This window comes from Portunus trituberculatus, chromosome 25 (genome assembly GCF_017591435.1).
Source record: "Portunus trituberculatus isolate SZX2019 chromosome 25, ASM1759143v1, whole genome shotgun sequence".
NCBI classification, from domain to species: Eukaryota; Metazoa; Arthropoda; class Malacostraca; order Decapoda; family Portunidae; genus Portunus; species Portunus trituberculatus.
Genome location: NC_059279.1, coordinates 13,266,941 through 13,287,087, shown reverse-complemented (window position 1 = coordinate 13,287,087; position 20,147 = coordinate 13,266,941). Strand labels below are relative to the sequence as shown.

Here is a 20,147-nt window from a genome sequence, read left to right as displayed (position 1 = left end):
TACTTGTGGCTCTGTTCCTCTCATTCCCGTTCCGTGCGGCTCTGTTCTCCTCATTCCTATTCCGTTAGGCTCTGTTCAGCTCCCTTCTGTTCCGTGCTGCTATTTTCAGCTCACTCCTGTTCCGTGCGGCGTTAACGGTGGCTGTCTCCTCTAAATTTGTTAATATCTTAGACATCACCCAATAGTGTGACGTAAACGCCTGCCTGTCTACTTCTATGGCGATGTTCCTCACGCATCTGTCCAGGGCAGCGCTGTTCTCGCTGAGTCTATTTCCTATGTGGTTTTCTGAGTCGGTGTCTGATGGGGCCTCGTTAGTACCAAAAACAGCAGACTAGAGTCGGACATAACAGCTGCCAGTCTTCTCTACAGCGCTATTCACCCAGAATTTCCTTATATTCACTGAGGAGCTGTTCTTAATATAGCAAGCACTTTAAAGGAAAGATATACAAGAAAATTGAAAAAGTAAAGAGGCACGTAGGTATTTAGAGGGAAAAAAAAACGAGAATTGGGAAAAGTCGTGAAGACAAAGAGAGAAAAAAGCAAATATAGTAATGTCTTGGTTTACGATTAGATCTGTACACGAGGATTACAAATTAGACATTACTACAGGCATGCATGTAGGAACTTAAAAAACATCCACCCACACATACCCACCCTTAAGGTAACACATCGCAAAGTAGCAGCTAACGCCACCCTTCCAGCTGTATCTCGCCATATTGACTAGTGTAGCCACATCCTTCGCCGCCTTCACGTTGCCGAGATGTACCCGATGAGCTGTACCCACTGAACATTTACCCACAACCTGTACCCGCTGAGCTGTATCAATTGAACTTTTGCCCACTGAGGATGTACCCGCTAAGCTGTACCTGTTGCCATGTAGCCACCTAAGATATTAAGATGTTTGAATAAATAAGATTATGATAAACAAGAATACTTCAACATCATGAAACTCCAATTACACACAATGAAATGCAAGAGAGAGAGAGAGAGAGAGAGAGAGAGAAAAAAAAAAAACTTATTCTTTGATGAAATTAAATTAAAAGAAAAACTATACACGTGATAATCTTAAATGAATTTGCGTTTTTCGCATTACAATCAAGGAGTTTTTTTCTTTTTTTTCTCTCTTTTTTTTTTATCTTTTTCCGATGTTTTTGATAGTGGTTTCCGTATAACTAAATTTCTATATTTTGTTCTCTCTCTCTCTCTCTCTCTCTCTCTCTCTCTCTCTCTCTCTCTCTCTCTCTCTCTCTCTCTCTCTCTCTCTCTCTCTCTCTCTGAAAACTAGTGACAAGCGTACAATGTTTCCCTTCAGGTAAGTGTGGACGAATCATGCATTACCTTCGTGTGATCTTTAGTAACCTCTATTCTGCTTTCTGTCCACATCTTCTTACCAAATTCAACCTGCAGTATTTAACTTTTAATTGATCTCTCTTTTCATTTAACTACCTTTTTCATTATTTTTCTTTTTTTTTTTTTCGATTCCTACCAGTAACGTTTATAGATTTCAAACAGTATATCACGTTATCTAATTTTTATTTTTGATTATTTGTGTATCACAGTTGTATTGAAATCATAATTGCTGAATATATATTGCATTCCATTTTGAAATATTCTTATTTTGTCTTTTCTTTTATTACTATTGACTTGTGAATCTTGTGGTTCTTATTTGGCAAGTGTTATAGAGTGCTTTAACATATCTCAGCGAAGAATGAAGCTATTAAGTGAGTTTTTATCTGAGAAAGAATAAAGAGCATGGTAAGGAAGCCCAGCGCATTTAGTTTCGAAAGTCAAGACAAGCTTAACCACTTTGATTATAAATGACACGTGTTATTTTACGTTAACAACTTGCCATCATTTTATTAATCAAATTTTATGACACAAACACTGTGAGATACCTAATACTCAATAACAAGATTTGCTGTGAGCGTACGTTCTGAAACCTAAACATAGGCGAGACATTATGCTAAGCTGTGAAAAAAACAACAGCATTTAAAAGGTTAAGTAAAAGCAATACAGGTAAACCCTTTGACATGTCCATTACTTTTGCGATTAGAAAACCCTCGATATTACTATTTGAGCATCCGTTAAATAATTTTCCCCTTTTATTCTTTCAGCGTATCATTCCGTTTTCAGTGACCAAATTTCTTCAAAACTAATTCTGTCAGTTTTTTTGTAGCCTTCTATAACAATGATCATCGAATAAATGTAATGTTTGTACAAGACGAATGGCCCCGCGGGAAGAATGCAAATGTGGCATTATCTGATTAAGGCTACTTCAAGACTGATCGTGGGCATGCAATGACACAAACAACAACCACAACAACAATAGTAATAGTAGTAGTAGTAGTAGTGGTAGAAGTAGCAGTGATATTTGTTGTTGTCGTTGTTATTGTTGTTTTGTTTTGTTGTTGTTGTTGTTGTTGATGTTGTTGCAGTAGTAGTAGTAGTAGTAGTAGTAGTAGTAGTAGTAGTAGTAGTAGTAGTAGTAGTAGTAGTAGTAGTAGTAGTAGTAGTAGTAGTAGTAGTAGTAGTAGTAGTAGTAGTAGTAGTAGTAATAATAATAATAATGATAATAATAATAATAATAATAATAATAATAATAATAATAATAATAATAATAATAATAATAATAATAATAATAATAATAATAATAATAATAAATAATAATTATGGTAATATAATAATGATAATAATAATAACAACAACAACAATAACAATATAATAATAATAATAATAATAATAATAATAATAATAATAATAATAATAATAATAATAATAATAATAATAATAATAATAATAATAATAATAATGATAATAACTACTATCACTGCTACAACAACTATAACTGCTGCTGCTGCTGCTGCTGCTGCTGCTGCTGCTGCTGCTGTTACTACTACTACTGCTGACCAGTGATCTTCAGTAGTAATAATAGTTGTAGTATTTAGTAGTAGTAGTAGTAGTAGTAGTAGTAGTAGTAGTATTATCAGTAGTAGTAGTAGTAGTATATATATATATATATATATATATATATATATATATATATATATATATATATATATATATATATATATATATATATATATATATATATATATATATATATATATATATATATATATGAACATGGAAGAAGAGGAGGAGGAGGAGGAGGAGGAGGAGGAGGAGGAGGAGGAGGAGGAGGAGGAGGAGGAGGAGGAGGAGGAGGAGGAGGAGGAGGAGGAGGAGGAGGAGGAGGAGGAGGAGGAGGAGAAGGAGGAGGAGGAATACAAAGGAATGCAAAGGAAAGCCAAATAACAGCAGACCTATTGGTTCTTTCAAGGTTGCTTAGTAACAACTTCTAACTATTAATACAAATACAAAAATAGTTGGGAAAAGTACCACGCAGCATGAAAAAACTGACATGGAATTTTCATAGGAAAAGATTAAAAGAGATTCTACTATTCACCCTACGGTGAACTCCTACATGTCTATCGGAAAAGAAAAAGACAGAACAACAATAACAACATTATATAATAACCATAGGAGGAGGAGGAGGAGGAGATGGTGGAGGTGGAGGAGGAGGAGGAGGAGGAGGAGGAGGAGGAGGAGGAGGAGGAGGAAAGGAGGGTGGAGGTGGAAGAGGAGAAGGAAGAGGAAGAGGAAGAGGAGACAATACGTAGGATGAGAAAGCAGTATTCATGACAACGGCATTGTCTTTTTTTAGAATCCAAGGAAATTACTCCCTACATATCTGACGACATTTGCGCTCACCTAAAGAGTATTGGTGTGCTGGAGGAGGAAGAGAAGGAAAAGGAGGAGGATTAGGAGGAGGATATACAAAGTCATTTAACCTGTACACATCACTAACAAAACAACAAACAATAACTATAATAATAACAGTTACATCTGCCGTCTTCCAAGTACTTGTCCTAGTCATGTTGAGGTGGAGGTAAAGGAATCTAAATGAAATCTTGGAATAGAGGAAGAACTTAGCAACCAAACATCGTAACTTTTCCATAACCTTTGCTTTTACTTAATTTCCTATGTTATTGGTGATGTTTTCAGGTTTATGCTTGCCCTTTCATCGGTTTGAAATGCACAGTACATAAACAGGTTGGTTAGTTTGTTAGTTAGTTCTTTTTGTTTCCATTTTTTTTACAAGCTTTTGAGTTGTTAGTTAGTCTTATGTGTGGTTGGTCAGCTATTAATTCACTTACTAAATTAATAAAAGCAACATTCTATTTCACTTAATTTTTTTTTTTTATTTCTATTTTTATTAATTAATTTATTTATTTATTTATCTATTTAATTATTCATTTATCTGTTTTGTGTTAATGTGTTATTTTTTTTATTAATATTAGAAAAAATAGGGCCACTTAAAGTGTAGTCTCCATACAAGAATCAAAAGAATTAGTCAAAATAAGGGACAAATGTCTCGGCACCTCTCTCTTAAAAGAAGCTAAGTCGTAGGAAAATGGAAATATAGAAACAGGTAGGGAGTTCCAGAGTTTACCAGTGAAAGGTATGAATGATTGAGATCACTGGGTAACTCTTGTATTAGAAGATTGGACAGAATAGGGGTGAGAGAAAGAAGAAAGCCTTGTGCAGCGAGGCCGCATGAGCAGAGGAGGCATGCGGTTAGCAAGATCAATAGAGCAGTTAGCATAAAAATAGCGATAAAAGATAGAAAGGATGCAAGGTATGCAACATTTCGGCGGTGGGAAAGAGGCTGAAGACAGTCAGTCAGAGGAGTTGAGATAATGAGACGAAAAGTTTTTTATTCCACCCTATCTAATAAAGCTGTATGAGTGGAACCCCCAAACATGCGAAGAGTACTCCATACAAGAACGGATAAGGCCCTTGTACAGAGTTAGCAGTTGGAGGGGTGAGAAAAACTGGCGGAGACGCCTCAGAACGCCTAACTTCATAGAAGCTGTTTTAGCAAGAGATGAGATGTGAAGTTTCCAGTTAAGATTATGAGTAAAGGACAGACCGAGGATATTCAGTGTGGAAGAGGAGACAGTTGAGTGTCATTGAAGAAGAGGGGATAGTTGTCTGGAAGGTTGTGTCGAGTTGATAGATGGAGGAATTGAGTTTTGAGGCATTGAAAACTACTAAGTTTTCTCTGCCCCAATCAGAAATCTTAGAAAGATCAGAAGTCAGGCGTTCTGTGGCGTCCCTGCGTGATCTGTTGACTTCCTGAAGGGTTGGATGTCTCTGAAAGGACGTGGAAAGATGTAGGGTGGTATCGTCAGCGTAGGAGTGGATAGGGCAAGAAGTTTGGTTAAAAAGGTCATTAATGAATAATAGAAAGAGAGTGGGTGACAGGACAGAACCCCGAGGAACACCACTGTTAATAGATTTAGAAGAACAGTGGCCGTCTACCACGGATGCAATAGAACGGTCAGAGAGGAAACTTGAGGTAAAGTTGCAGAGAGATGGATAGAAACTGTAGGAGGGCAGTTTTGAAATCAAAGCTTTGTGCCAGACTCTATCAAAAGCTTTTGATATGTCTAACACGACTACAAAAGTTTCACCGAAATCTCTAAATGAGGATGACCAAGACTCAGTAAGAAATGCCAGATCACCAGTTGAGCGACCTTGACAGAAGCGATCAGATAAAAGATTGTGAAGTGACAGATGTTTACGAATCTTCCTATTGAGGATAGATTCAAATACTTCAGACAAGCAAGCGATTAAAGCTATAGGTCGGTGGTGCAGGCAAACTTCCAGCAAGAAGGAAAGGTAGAAGTCGATAGGCATAGTTGAAAGAGTTTGGGCAAGCACGGAAGAACAGTTTTTGAAAACAATAAGAAGGAACCCATCAGGTCCATAAGCCTTCCGAGGGTTTAGGCCAGAGAGGGCATGGAAAACATCATTACGAAGAATTTTGATTGAAGACATGAAATAGTCAGAGGGAGGAGGAAAGGGAGGGAGAAATCACCCAAGGTGGAGTTGTTAGCAAAGCTTTGAGAGAAGAGTTCAGCCTTAGAGACAGATGAGATGGCAGTGGTGCCAACAGGATGAAATAAAGGAGGGAAAGATGAAGAAGTAAAATTATTAGAGATGTTTTTGGCCAGATGCCAGAAGTCACGAGGGGAGTTAGACTTTGAAAGATTATGACATTTTCTATTTATGAAAGAGTGTTTGGCAATTTGAAGAACAGACTTGGCATGATTCCGGGCAGAAATATAAAGTGCATGAGATTCAGGAGATGGAAGGCTCAAGTACCTTTTGTGGGCAACCTCTCTATCATGTATAGCACGAGAACAGGCTGTGTTAAACCAAGGTTTAGAAGGTTTAGGTTGAGAAAAGAATGAGGAATGTACGCCTCCATGCCAGACACTAACACCTCTGTTATGCGTTCAGCACAAAGAGATGGGTCTCTGACACGGAAACAGTAATCATTCCAGGGAAAATCAGCATAATACCTCCTCAGGTCCCCCCCAACTGGCAGAGGCAAAACGCCAGAGGCACCTTCGCTTTGGGGATCCTGAGGAGGATTGGAGAAATAGGACAAGATACAGAAATGAGATTGTGATCGGAGGAGCCCAACGGAGAAGATAGGGTGACAGCATAAGCAGAAGGATTAGAGGTGAGGAAGAGATCAAGAATGTTGGGCGTGTCTCCAAGACGGTCAGGAATACGAGTAGGGTGTTGCACCAGTTGCTCTAGGTCATGGAGGATAGCAAAGTTGAAGGCTAGTTCACCAGGATGGTCAGTGAAGGGAGAGGAAAGCCAAAGCTGGTGGTGAACATTGAAATCTCCAAGAATGGAAATCTCCGCGAAAGGGTAGAGGCACAGAATGTGCTCCACTTTGGAAGTTAAATAGTCAAAGAATTTACTATAGTCAGAGGAGTTAGGGAGAGATAGACAGCACAGATAAATTTAGTTTGAGAGTGACTGTTGAGTCTAAGCCAGATGGTGGAAAACTCGGAAGACTATTTTGAATTTTAAGTGAAGGGTGTGTGTGTAGTAAGTGCATTTAGTTTTTTTGAGAAGTAGGAGAGTTGTCTTTAGAGGGCAGGACATGACTGCCCCCTTGAGTTGTGAGAGAAAGGGAAACATTCAACGAGATCACAAATAATGGAGAGTTTACAGCACCCCCTGAACCAGTGCTATTAGACCTCGCTGGGAGTAAATCATCGTTTCGGTAGGTATCTACAGGCAGCTACACATAATATTGCTCAGGTAACTGCAGCCATATCTCTCAGAATACTTATTTGCTTTCTACATTCCCGTGACATGTGCGTAACGTATGCTTCTCACTAACATGTGCAGATGCAGTGTTGGTTGTTTTATTAGAAAGTTAACTCCATCTGTGTTCCGACGCGAAAAAACAAACAACTGCAAAGTACAACTCATTCTGTGTATATATATATTGCCATTCCACCCGTCTGTAACTCAATCTTTCTGAAGATGGTTGTATAACAGAAACGTCAAAGTATATACTACACACCTTGCATCAACTTTTGTTTTCCTACCACCCACACTACACATTTGTCTCGATCTACACAACACCACTCTTATAATATCAAGTCAAAGTATCATGTATCTCCAAACAACTATTTCCAAACCAAAACATAACTGCAAAATACATTAGCTTGTGAGTCAACCATCAATGTTTATGTTAGTATTATGGTGACATGCGTAAGTAACCCTTAAAAAAAGTAGTGATGAATGCAAATTAAACTCTAACGAAAACTACAAGTGCATGCAAATAATAGCGACAGCTCAGCTTCATCGGTAGGACGGTGTAGGATCCTCCGGCGTCGAATGAAGGCATGGAGAGGGTGATGAGGGATGTGGGATCAGGGGGAGTGTCTTTGGTCGATGATGAGGTCTTTTTCAATTTCATGCAACGATTCCTGTTGTCGCCCCTGGCCCAACTACAGTTTTATCGCTGCAAGGGAAACAGATACACATACACATGATAAGGAAACACAAACACTCATAAAGATAAAAATATAAAAAAAATGTAGTGTAAGAAACTACTTCATATTAAATCAAGTAATAATCATTCTTGGCCGAATTTCTACAACACATAATCTATCTACGAGTGGTTTGCAGAAAATGGCAAAAGAAAAAAAGTTGTGGTATGGGTCATTCGACCATAGTATGGATAACAAGGAAAAAATAAATGATCTCATAAGAAAATCATGTAAGGTTTCTCTGGCATGGTAAAAATAAGAAAAAAAAAATTCAAATTCGATAGGAAAGAGAGAGAGAGAGAGAGAGAGAGAGAGAGAGAGAGAGAGAGAGAGAGAGAGAGAGAGAGAGAGAGAGAGAGAGAGAGAGAGGGGTGGAAAAAAAATGTGAATGGAGAAGAGTAAAAAAGCAAACTTACCAGTGGCGATAAACTTGAATCCCTTGAACCTTCTAGTGGGTCCTGTGTGGAAGGTAGCGGTGATATAGTTATCTTCGGAAACAAAGTCCATCCATGGGGGAGGAAGCTTGTTACCGCAGAACCTGATAAGAGAGGCTTATTAGTACCCAAATATAATAATAATAATAATAATAATAATAATAATAATAATAATAATAATAATAATAAGCAACAGAACGGGATATCGGAAGTTGATCTGTAGAAGGGAGGAAAAACAATGCGTAGAATTAACTAAGAAAGTATTGTCTTAGACTTGAGAGAGAGAGAGAGAGAGAGAGAGAGAGAGAGTGTGTGTGTGTGTGTGTGTGTGTGTGTTTACAGAATATATATTATCTAATCTTCTTTCTATATTTTATTCTAAGTAAGACAGGGTAACAAAAATAGAAAAATAGAAAAAAAATGTCACTGAGGATCACAGTCTCAAAAGAAAGGTCGAGTGGGTCATCACAAATAGGAAGGTAAGCGTCTCGAAACATTTGTTAAGAATTCGCCTTATAGACAGACATTTGTGGGACCGAGAGAAGAAAAAAAAAAAAGCGCAATAAAGCAAAATAGAAATACACGAAATAATAAAGCAATTCTTTCAGCGTATACTAGTACAACTTTATATATTTCAACATAGACTCCGAATACTTGATATGTCTCGGTGGACCTGGTTAAATATCGGGAGAGGTGGGGAGTCTCAAAGCAAGGAAAAATGCGTCCTGACTTTACTTTTTTACCTGAACTCATCAAATTTTGCATGGATATCCCCACTAGTAATGCGCATGGCCCCATGAAGTTAGTCTATGGTATGAACAACAGTTTTATTCTCGCACCTTTTCATGCTCGGGAATGTATAAACAGTCACGTCGCTTGTGTGTTGCTACGTTTTTTGGGTTTGTCTTGTGTTGTGTTGAGTTTTCAATTGTTTCCTTCACCTGAATAATGAGGTGCCCCATGTTCCTGCGCGAGCCACGTGTGGTGAGTGACGCGATGAAAGTCAGAGACAAAATAATTGAGAGGGAAAGTAAGGCGAGAAAAGTTTTTTTTTCTTTATGTTCGTACTTTTTTTTCCTGGGTGTGGTTATATGAAAAAAGAAACCTTTCTTATTTTGTGTTTACAATTTTTGATGTTGCTAGAGGAATGACAGAGAGTACGAGAGAAATGAGGCTAGTAGTAATTATAAATATGCCAATGTTTTGTTTGTTCGTGTTTGTCTTACTTTATTTACAGTTACACATTACATCTTCTATTTTCTTTATATTGTTACTGTTCCAATTGAGCGTCCATCCTTATAACTTACCTCACATAAGTCTGCATAGCCTCATGTATCCTGTCACAGCCTATTGTAGCAATGTAGCTAATATGTTGTGTAATGGGTGGTGGAATAGGCTTTCTTGAAAATTTGCAGCATATGCTTATTTAAAGCGAGTGATTTTTGTATTAGATAATTTGTGTACAAGGAAATAAAATAATCTACTATCACTTTATGCCGTAAATCACCATGTTCTTATTTGGCTAACTTATAAACTTAAACTAATTAAATCAGTAAATATGACAGCGTGTAAAGCAGGGGTTCTCAGCGTTTTTATCGTTAAGAACCCTTGAGTTATAAGACCATCTACCCGAACCCCCAGTATTATCACATGGAACATGGAACTCAATATGCAATGGTACTGCAAAGGATTTTATTAGATCAGCCATCTAAGTACCCCTGGAAATCTTCTTATGAACCCCCTGTGGTTTCGCGCTGTCAGGATGGCCACTGTCCATGAGCTAATATCATTAGGTCTCTATGACGCTGAAGACGTCTATGCAGAACGGTTTGGTTGACAATAGACAATCTCATTATCAGACTTTGATTTCTAAGTTATGAAAATAAACTCATTTACGGGGCTTCATATGTTCATGGTGTCTTGTAGTCTACTTACTAACCTAGAAGGAAAGAAAATATCATACTAACTTTGAGTTATCAATTGAGGAAGAAGTAATTTTGTCCCAGGAATAGAGCTAGATGGTATATATAAATACACAATGCATAGTTATAACCTAACTCTACTATTATAGCGTTTTTGTCGTAGATACATGTTTATAAATACTTTACCTATCTTGATATCTCCTTATGTGACAGAAGAATATCCAAAAATATACGACATGCATTTGACCATCTTTTCTGTGAAATATTACGATAACTGTTGAATCTGGCAACTTCAAAGGGAGTTTGGGTCCTCTCCTAGCGTTTCCTTATATTTGAAACATTGATATTTACACGTCATTTTGATCAGGGAAATAAAGGAAACTAAGTTTGCTTTTTTTCTAAGAGCATAAAATAGAAAAAACCTGTGTGCACTCATCCACTCTATCCAGAAGCTGAACTAATTTTCAGAAGTTTCCCAATAGTTACACAACTATCATTGGTCTACTGTTTCTATCCAGTTATCTGCAAACACGTAGGCCTACAACACATACACGGCAGCAACATTCAAAGTACACTAAATACTCCGGAGCAAAGCTGCCTCACCTTGTTTCATTAATCAGCTAACTCTTGCACACTTTCAGACCAAAGCTATTTTTCATTTACCATCGACGATTTTATATTCGAATAAAATTTAAACCACAATTGAGAACTTTCGGCCTGAAGTTGTTGAGGGCCGGTGTTGGCAAGTGAACTTCAATTGCGGCGCAGAAAGGTGGCAACGTCACTCTACTCGCACCCAAGGGTCTGGGGTGAACCTTTACGGGGTGAAAGGGTTCGTCCCAATACCTGTGTAGGCAAGTGGACTTCAATACTGTGTCGTGAAATCGCATCGTGAGAACTGGAACCGCATCGACACCGTGGAAACCCGCATTGTTACCGTGGAAACTGGAATTACATCTTAATCGTGGAAACTCGCATTATTATTGTGGAAACTGAAATGGCATTTTTATCGTGCAATGGCATCATTATCTTGGAAACTCGCATCACTATCGAGGAAACTGAAATGACATTGTTATCTTGGAAACTCGGAGCGCTATCAAGGAATCTGGAATCACATCTTATCATACACACTGTTATCGTGGAAGCTCTCGTGATCGTCGTTCGTTTCGTTATCTCTGAATTACTTAATTAGTCTTGGTATTATTCTTAGCCTCCGTAACAATAGAGATGTTGGTCATTTTTATCTTATCTCTTTTACTGTATTTTTTTTTTTTCTCAGGGTATAGTTTAGTGTTCTTCAACCTTTTCTAAGTTCGTGCACCTTTTCGAGAAGCAAGGAGGACTATAAAAGAAATGCATCAATATTTGTAATTTTCCCTACTTTAAGACTGAAAATCGATAGATAACATTATTGTATATCTACCTGAAGCTATAGTTTTTCGGTCCTAAACAGTCGCTATATAGTGCGAAATGTACTATAACAAAATGCCACATCTCAAACACATCAGGCCCGTGTTCCGTCTGAGTAATATATTACTATTGTGAATAAATCGTAATACTTTGATTAATGTCAATAGGAGAGGACCCAAACTGTCACATTTTCAGTGTTCGCAGGTTGGTTTAATTCAGGAGTGGGTCAGCATCGTCTCGCGGTACAGAGTAGTCGTCTCTAAACACTGTATTACGATGTATCTATTGATTTACCATGCTTTTACTCCTTCCAGTATTTTTCTGTTCTTATTCTACCATGGTATTTCTTTATAGTTACTTGAGTTTATACGACTAACATCATAATATAGAGCAAAACATAATTGTCTGGTGTACCAAGATCTTTCATTTCTAGAGACTTAAATACAGCACGGAACCTTAACACACATTTCACCTCGCTTCTGCACAGGTTAATTCTTCACAAGGAATGAGTAGAGCAATATTTGTTCGGTTTTCTTTATGAGAAAAAAAAAAAAAGATATTTAGCGGCCGAAACAGAAATACTCTGAGGGTGCTGTAGTGTTTTCATCACCGTGTTCCTAAGCTCTGTCTTGCCATAACCTGAACATGGTATTCAGTTCAGTTTAGTTGATAGGCGGAAGTGTAGCCTGGATATCGGCACTTCCTGATGTGTTTTGGTTTGGGTTTTGTCTGGGTCTGTTGCTGTAATTAATTATTTTTTTTTACTTTTTACTTTATGTTCTCTTATTTTCCAAAAAAATATATACCATTTCTTTATTTTCTTCTATACTAAATTTTTCAAAAAGTAATTTTCCAATGAGATGTTCTTCATTTTCTGGGTAAGGACGCCGCCAATTGGGATGTTTGGATCTTTCATTGGTGTAGGCTGGCCAATGTGGGAGGAAATGTTCATGCCTTTAGACTACAGAATAATAAAGGAAGCCAGATAATTATTTTTCAAGAAACGCTGACAATGTTATTAATCTGCGACACATACTATTATGTGGACTTCAAAATACTTAGCACGAGGAGTTCTAGCCAACGAGACTCGACACGAAAGTGGAGGTTAGTACTGATTCTGGACAAATATGTACCGAAAAAAAAAATCCTATTTATTGTATTACTATATAAGTATAAATCTCACATACATGTCATGTTTATCCGGTGCAACAGCCTGATGGACAAAACCCTACAGCCTCGCCATGAATTAAGTGATTGAGTGGGAAGTACGCAGCACAGTAATAAAATAATTCTTGGCGAAAAGAAAAGAAAGAAAAAGAAAATAGGATAGTAATGATAAAAGAGTAATGATGCTGACGATAGTAAGGAAGAACACTACTAAGATATAATATATAGTCCCAAAGATTAGAATAGGCTATTTGGAGGCAGAGGAGACTTAATCATTATAAAACATTGTTAGGCTACAAGTGAACGTCTCTCTCTCTCTCTCTCTCTCTCTCTCTCTCTCTCTCTCTCTCTCTCTCTCTCTCTCTCTCTCTCTCTCTCTCTCTGTATATCACTCCAACGGTTATTTTCTAAACCACTGAAGGTCAAGAAATAATTTATTTTCTCTTTATAGCTAGCCATAGCTCTAGCCTCTTTATAGGCGGGTTCACACTTGCCAATTTGCGACTGAAATTGCAAGTCACTAGAAGTATCGACTGAATTCTTCTAGTCGGAAAACGTCACACATAACGACTGGGAAGTATCAACTAGTTTGCGCCTTGGCAGGAAGTGAATGTAAACAAACAACTACCCACCAAGATCTCTTCCTCCAGTGACGATGCTGAAGCGGTGGTTACTCTTCTTTTGGCGTAGCAGATGAGTCAACAGAAAAGAAAATGCCTGTGGATACGTTCCTAACTAATTGGAAGGAAAGAAAGGAGTGTCTACCACACACTAATCTTAAGAAGACTATGCATAATTTCGATCAAATTAGATTCTGACAAGTCTTCAATCTTCACCTCCAACAACACCCTGCATTGAGGGAAACACTTCTTGGAGAGTGGCAGCTGTTTCGTCGAATGACAATTTGCGCAAGCTTCTTTTTTTTTTACGGTATAATTAATTTCTGCGGTCCTAAATGTGTTTTTATTCCCTCAACAACTCTAAACATCTTCTCTACACCTAGAGATTACATTTTCAAAGCTTACTCCGTGACGTCACAACATAATTAAAATCGCAAATCGGTCTTTTTCCGACTGATTTCTCCACTCGCTAGGCACCGATATTCAGTCCCAATTTGGCAAGTGTGAACCCGCCTTATCAAAAGTGCTAACTGAACTTTACTAGAGAGAGAGATAACACAACTTTTTCATACTTCCAGGAAATCATCTGCAAAGGAGTGGAGTGAAGGCCGTGTATGTCAAACCCGCACAAGCGACAAAGTGTGACTGACTGACTGACTGATTGTTTGTGCACTGTGCAGAGCACGATGTTATGGTGATGATCCTTAACTATTCCATTTACCGCTTATATAACATTTTCTTGCAGAAATCTGAAGATATCAATGCATTCAGAATATTTTTGTTCTACAATACGCTATACTTTATTTCTGTAATTGTTGTTAAGTTACTGCGATCTGTTGCAATATACTAAAAGGGTTATAAGCAATTCAGCCAATATTTTTCACTTCACTTCATCATATTTCTGTTAACTATCTATTAGCAAAGGTTTTAATATGATGTTTAGATTCGGCAATTAATCCTAAGTGTAACGATATGAAATGAAATGTACTAAGTAAAGTATGAAGTGACATTTTATCTGAAATATGAAATAGTATGGAAGGCAGAGAGTTTTGCCTGCTTATGTGATGGGCTGTTGTGAAAAAAAAAAAACCTTTGATACACGTCAAATATCCGTTGTCTGTGCTTTTGCCGATTATTTTTAAAGTCTGAATAAGTTTTACTTACATTTTCTCTATTTAATGTATTCATGGTTAATCTCTAACAAAAAAAAAATAATCACTTTCAAAACTCTCTCTCTCTCTCTCTCTCTCTCTCTCTCTCTCTCTCTCTCTCTCTCTCTCTCTCTCTCTCTCTCTCTCTCTCTCTCTCTCTCTCTCCGGTACTTACTGAACACCGTGGTAGGTTTGCAGGTGCACGAGCCTCACATAGTCGTCCACGCACCTCTTCGTGTACTGCACCTTTAGAGTCTCGAAGATCAGGACCACCTTCCACCCTTCAGGTGCCTGCACACACACACACACACACACACACACACACACACACACACACACACACACACACACACACACACACACACACACACACACACACATCAAGAAACATCATTAGTATGTGAGATGAAATAATTTCACTATATAAATTCTCCATTATCATTTATATTATTGTTTTTTTTTTTTTACATTCATCTGAATTTTTTAAAACTTGCCTCAAACATACGAATGGAATACAACAATAAATTATCAAAAAGTATGCATCCTTTTCGTTGTCTATATTTTTATGTTGATATTATTGTAGTATCAATTTCAACTCAATTAATTTTCTTTTTATCTTACCTTAAAATATTCAAATTGAGTAAAACTAATGACTGACCATAAAAAAAAAAAAAAGAGACAGTTTACTTAATTTATAGGCATCAAAACCTTTGCAACAGTATTCATCCCTTTAGTTTACTACTACGCGATCCGTATATAGAGTATGAACTACCTATATATTTCCACCTCTTTCTCACAAGGACGACTGTCAATCTTATGTTGTCTGACAAGCTCACCGTCACGTTGAACTCGCAGTGGTAGTCGTTGGGGTACAACTCAGGATATGCGGGAGACGTGACAGTAGCCAGGATATTATCTTCGGTCAGCAACACCTCAGCGCATATGGATGGTGATGCAGTAGTAGTAGCTGCAATAGTAGTAGTAGTAGTAGTAGTAGTAGTAGTAGTAGTAGTAGTAGTAGTAGTAGTAGTAGTAGTAGTAGTAGTAGTAGTAGTAGTACATAAGAACAGAACATAAGAAAAGAGGGATGCTGCAAGAGTCTGCCAAGCCTACACGAAATTGTCCCAGTGTGCTTAATCTACCTAATTCCATCTATCTTCCCCATCCATGAACTCATCTAACCTTCTTTTAAAGCTGTCTATTGACTCAGTCCTGACTACATGATCACTGAGACCGTTCCACTCATCAACCGCTATGTTTGAAAACCAGTTTTTTTTCCCATTTCTTTCCTAAACCTGAATTTTTCAAGTTTAAACCCATTATTTCTGGTTCTGTCCCCGCTACTGATCCTAAGTAGTAGTAGTTGTAGTAGTAGGAGTAGCAGTAGTAGTAGTAGTTGTTGTTGTTGTTATAATTGTTGTTGATGTAGTAGTTGCAGTAGCAGTAGCAGCAATGGAATAGGAAAGATAGAAGATGATAGATAAAGCTTAGGCAAATAAGAATTTTTATGGGTTTTTTACTATCTATCCATATTGACACTTTAACATCACTGCAAGAATTCATTTATTTTCATTGTCAACAAGTACATACATTCAGTAGTCGTTGTTGTTGTTGTTGTCGTGGTGGTGGTGGTGGTGGTGGTGGTGGAACTCATAGTGCTTGAGAATGACGAAGCGGAGATAACAGAGGAGATAGCTGAACTCATACTGGAAGCCTCGCTAGAAGTAGCTGGAATTGTAACAAAACATATTCCTTATTAGAATCGAACTATAATATAAATATTCATATCTAAGGTAATTAGAATTAAGAGGAAGGTAAGAAAAGGCATTAGAAATAGAGATAAATGCAATAACGATAAGTAAACAATATAGAATAGAAAAGTAACTGATTATCAGAACTCACCTGTTGGTGCAGCGAAAGAAGAAAAAAAAAATTCTGGGCACTTACCTGATACAACGAAGCTTGAATTGAAAAAACTTAGATTGATAGAACTTGATTCTTGATAACTTGAAATAGCACAACTTGAATAGAAAGATTTGGAAATGAAGGAAGTTTCATTGTCACGACTGGGAATGATGCTGACAGACTTGGAGTTAGTAGGACTTTGGATTACAAAACTTGAGACGACAGAACTTGAGCTTCTCGATACAGAATTCAGAGAACATTCCGTAACGAAACTTGAGGTGAATGAATTTAAACTGAGAGATGATTTGATGAGGGCAGAACTGATGGCACTAAAACTTTTAAGAGTTGAATTAAAGAGACTTGAATAGGTAGGAGTTTGACTAACAAAGTTTACATCGCTAAGATTTGAGCTACTGACGCTCAAATGGGCGTAGGTTGAGCTTACAAAGCTTGAAGGTTTCGAATTTGCAGTAATAATACTTGTGCTTGAACATGAACTAATAGATCTTGAATTAACAGTACCTGAACTGCTTAAAGTAACCCATATTGAACTTTTATTCCTTGAAATAACAAATTCACGTGAAGTGCTTGGAACAGAAGTACGAAAACTTGAAATTGTTGAGCTTGAAAATGATAAACTCGATCTAGTCGAGGAAAAAGTGACAGAAAATGAAGAGAAAGAGTTTAGAGTTGTCGAGCTGATTGATCTAGAGCTTGAATTTGTTTGGCATGTTATAGTTGATCTTGAATAACTGAAGACTAAAGTTGAAAAACTGAAACTTAAGAAACTTGAACCAGATATACTGTGACTTGAAAAGGCTGCATTTGATCTTGAAGAATCGGAACTTGTAAATATCAAACTTGCACTGATTGAAAGATTCATGTTTCGAGAAGAGCTTGCACTCAGTGAACCTCTTGAACTTGAACTACCAAAGCTGCCTGACCTTGACTTAGTGGCGTCTGCAAAGATACCACAAAAAATGTAGGAAGATGCATTGAAATCTTTCAGTAATGTCTGATTTAAGCCTTCATATCTATAGACATGAAGCAAATAAAAAAAGAGGTCGTCTTCATTATCTTTATCATGAAATTCTTCTTTGGCTTAAAAAAAGACGTAAATATTGTTATGCAGTATTTTGCAAAATATGAATAGACATGAATAGTTACAAAATAAGCAGTAAGGCAGAAAATACGAGTATAGTAATATCACAAAATGAACAAAACAGTTAACAGCGTCACAAAAAGCAAACTGAGAAGCGGATGCTAGAAAGCTATGAAAGCACTAGAGTGAAATATTAATTGCAAGATCCTTACTTGGGAAGAGATGGCAGAGACAGTAGAAAAGTAAACCAACAGGAAGTTACCTGAGTCCGTGACATGTATTGTGACCTTGTCCATCGCTGTTCCAGAGCATTAACAAATGTTGACAACATACACACAGAAATGCACATACACACGCGCACACACGCGCACACACACACACACACACACACACACACACACACACACACACACACACACACACACACACACAAAAAAAAAAAAAAAAAAAAGGGCGCAAGGTCCAGGAGTGAGGCAATAGAGACACCACTGTGATTGAGACAGCTGGGGGACTGGAGTACTGCAAGGAAGTTTTCGGATTCTAAAGAGGAAGAAAACAATATGAGGAAAATAGTATCAGTGGAGAAACATAAGACGTATCAGGGAGGTGTTTGCCGGAAAACTTGAGAAGCAAGATCATCTTTTTACAGAAAATCAAGAGCTGAAAGTGAAATGTGGTGAATTAGAAAATACTGTAAAGATGAACAAAGAACTGAGGGTATCATTGGAAGAAATAAAAAAAAAAATTATTAAAGCAGTTCCCATCCCTTACGGAGAAGTGTAAGGACTATGAAGCAGCGAAGGAGGGGCTAAAGGAAAAGGTGGACACTAAAGTGGAGGCAGGGAAAGAAGCGTTGAGTGAAATAGAGTTGAAAGAGAGGAAGAAGGCATAGAAAGAAGAACAAGCGAAGATAAAGAAGTTGGCGCTGTAAAGGTGATTAAACAGCAAATACAAGAAAAAATAAAGATATGGTGATACAAGTGATTAAAGAAAAGGAACAATTAGTGAGGGACACGATACACAAAAAGAAGGGTATGGTTATATATGCATTACGAGAGAAGAAAACGCAGGGGAGTTTAAGAGGGAAAAGGAGAAGAAAGAGATGGTTAAGAAAATCATCTCAGTGGTTCAGGATGAGGAACAGGGACCAGACAAAGAAATTGAGGAAATATACAGACTTGAAAAATATAGTGTGAGAACAAAAAGGCCATTAAAAGTTAAGATGAGATCCCAAGTGTAGACCGAAGAAATATTAGTGAGGACCGGAAAACTGGCTGGAAATACTGAATAGAAGAACTCATGAATTAAGAGGGATATGAACCAGGGAAAAAAGAAAAAAAAGAGAACTGAGGAATGAAGCTAAGGAAAAAAATGAGAGGACAGAGAACGGGAAGAAGAAATTTTACTGGAGAGTACTAGACATGAGACTGAGGAAATGGTATATGCGGGAAGGTGATGGAGTTATTAAGGGTGCTGGAAGTGAGAGACTATATATTGAAAAAGACCAGATGTGGTATGTATAACAGAGATAAAGTTAAGTGAAGACGTAGAATTAAATCTCAAATAGTAGGGATATAATGTTTGGAGGAGAGATAGATGGGGAAAAGCAAGAGGAGGAGTATTAATAATGGCTGGAGATGATATATATGTGGAAGAAGTACAATATGGAGATCAAGTGGCAGAGATTTTAAGTATAACAATTAGGGACAGTGGGAGGGAAAGAAGGAGAAGAATAGTAACATATTGGCCACTGACGACTAATACATGGAGGCTGGATAAGCATAAGGAAATGCTAGAAGAAACGCTAAAATGTTCAGACAACAAATTAATCAAGTATGGAGAGAAAAGTACTACACGTGGGAAAACTTAACTGTAAAAAAGTAAATTGGGAAGAAATGGAAGTAAATGGTTAAGCTGGACGATGAGGGAAGAAGTGCTACAACTGGCAATGGCAAATACAATAGACCAATGGATGAAAGGACTATACAAGTTATAGAGAAGAAGAACTATCCTTGGCCTTGTCCAACCATTAGATATCATAGCCTGGTGGGGAAAAGTGAGTATGTGATTTTGGAAGTTGAACTGGAGGATTGGGAAATATTGAAAAGCACAGACGGTCACAAGGAAGAAAGATTTTATCACGCCAAGACAAATTTCTAAGGATTAAGTAAATTTTTTTATACAAGAGGGAAACTGGCCAGGGGCAGGAAAACCTTAAAAAAGGCCCACTTGAATGCAAGCACCCTAAAAGAATAGTAAAGAATTAGCCGAAAGTCTGAGACAAATGTCTTTTTTTTTTTTTATATACCATGTGGGCTTTTCACGGGAATTTCTGGGCTAAAGGGGATACTTTTTAGGGTACCTCCTATCTTAAAGCCCACCCGCTAGGAAACCGTTGCCCCGAGTGAGGAAGCCCAACCTACACTCAAACCGTGGACAGGATTCGAACCCGTGCGCTTGGAGACCTCTAGGATCCCAAAGCACGCATGGTTCCACTGTACCTTCCTCTTATAAGAAGTCAATTCG

General features: G+C 37.6%; 1 protein-coding gene across 1 annotated transcript in view; it reads left to right on the top strand.

Moving 5' to 3' along the window:
- The first annotated feature begins 19,042 nt into the window (after positions 1–19,042).
- LOC123508658 overlaps positions 19,043–20,147 on the top strand; it is a 17,757-nt gene continuing 16,652 nt past the window's right edge. The window contains exon 1 of the mRNA XM_045262503.1: positions 19,043–19,100. Coding sequence (XP_045118438.1) covers positions 19,043–19,100 — 58 coding nt within the window. The remainder of the gene's footprint in view (positions 19,101–20,147) is intronic.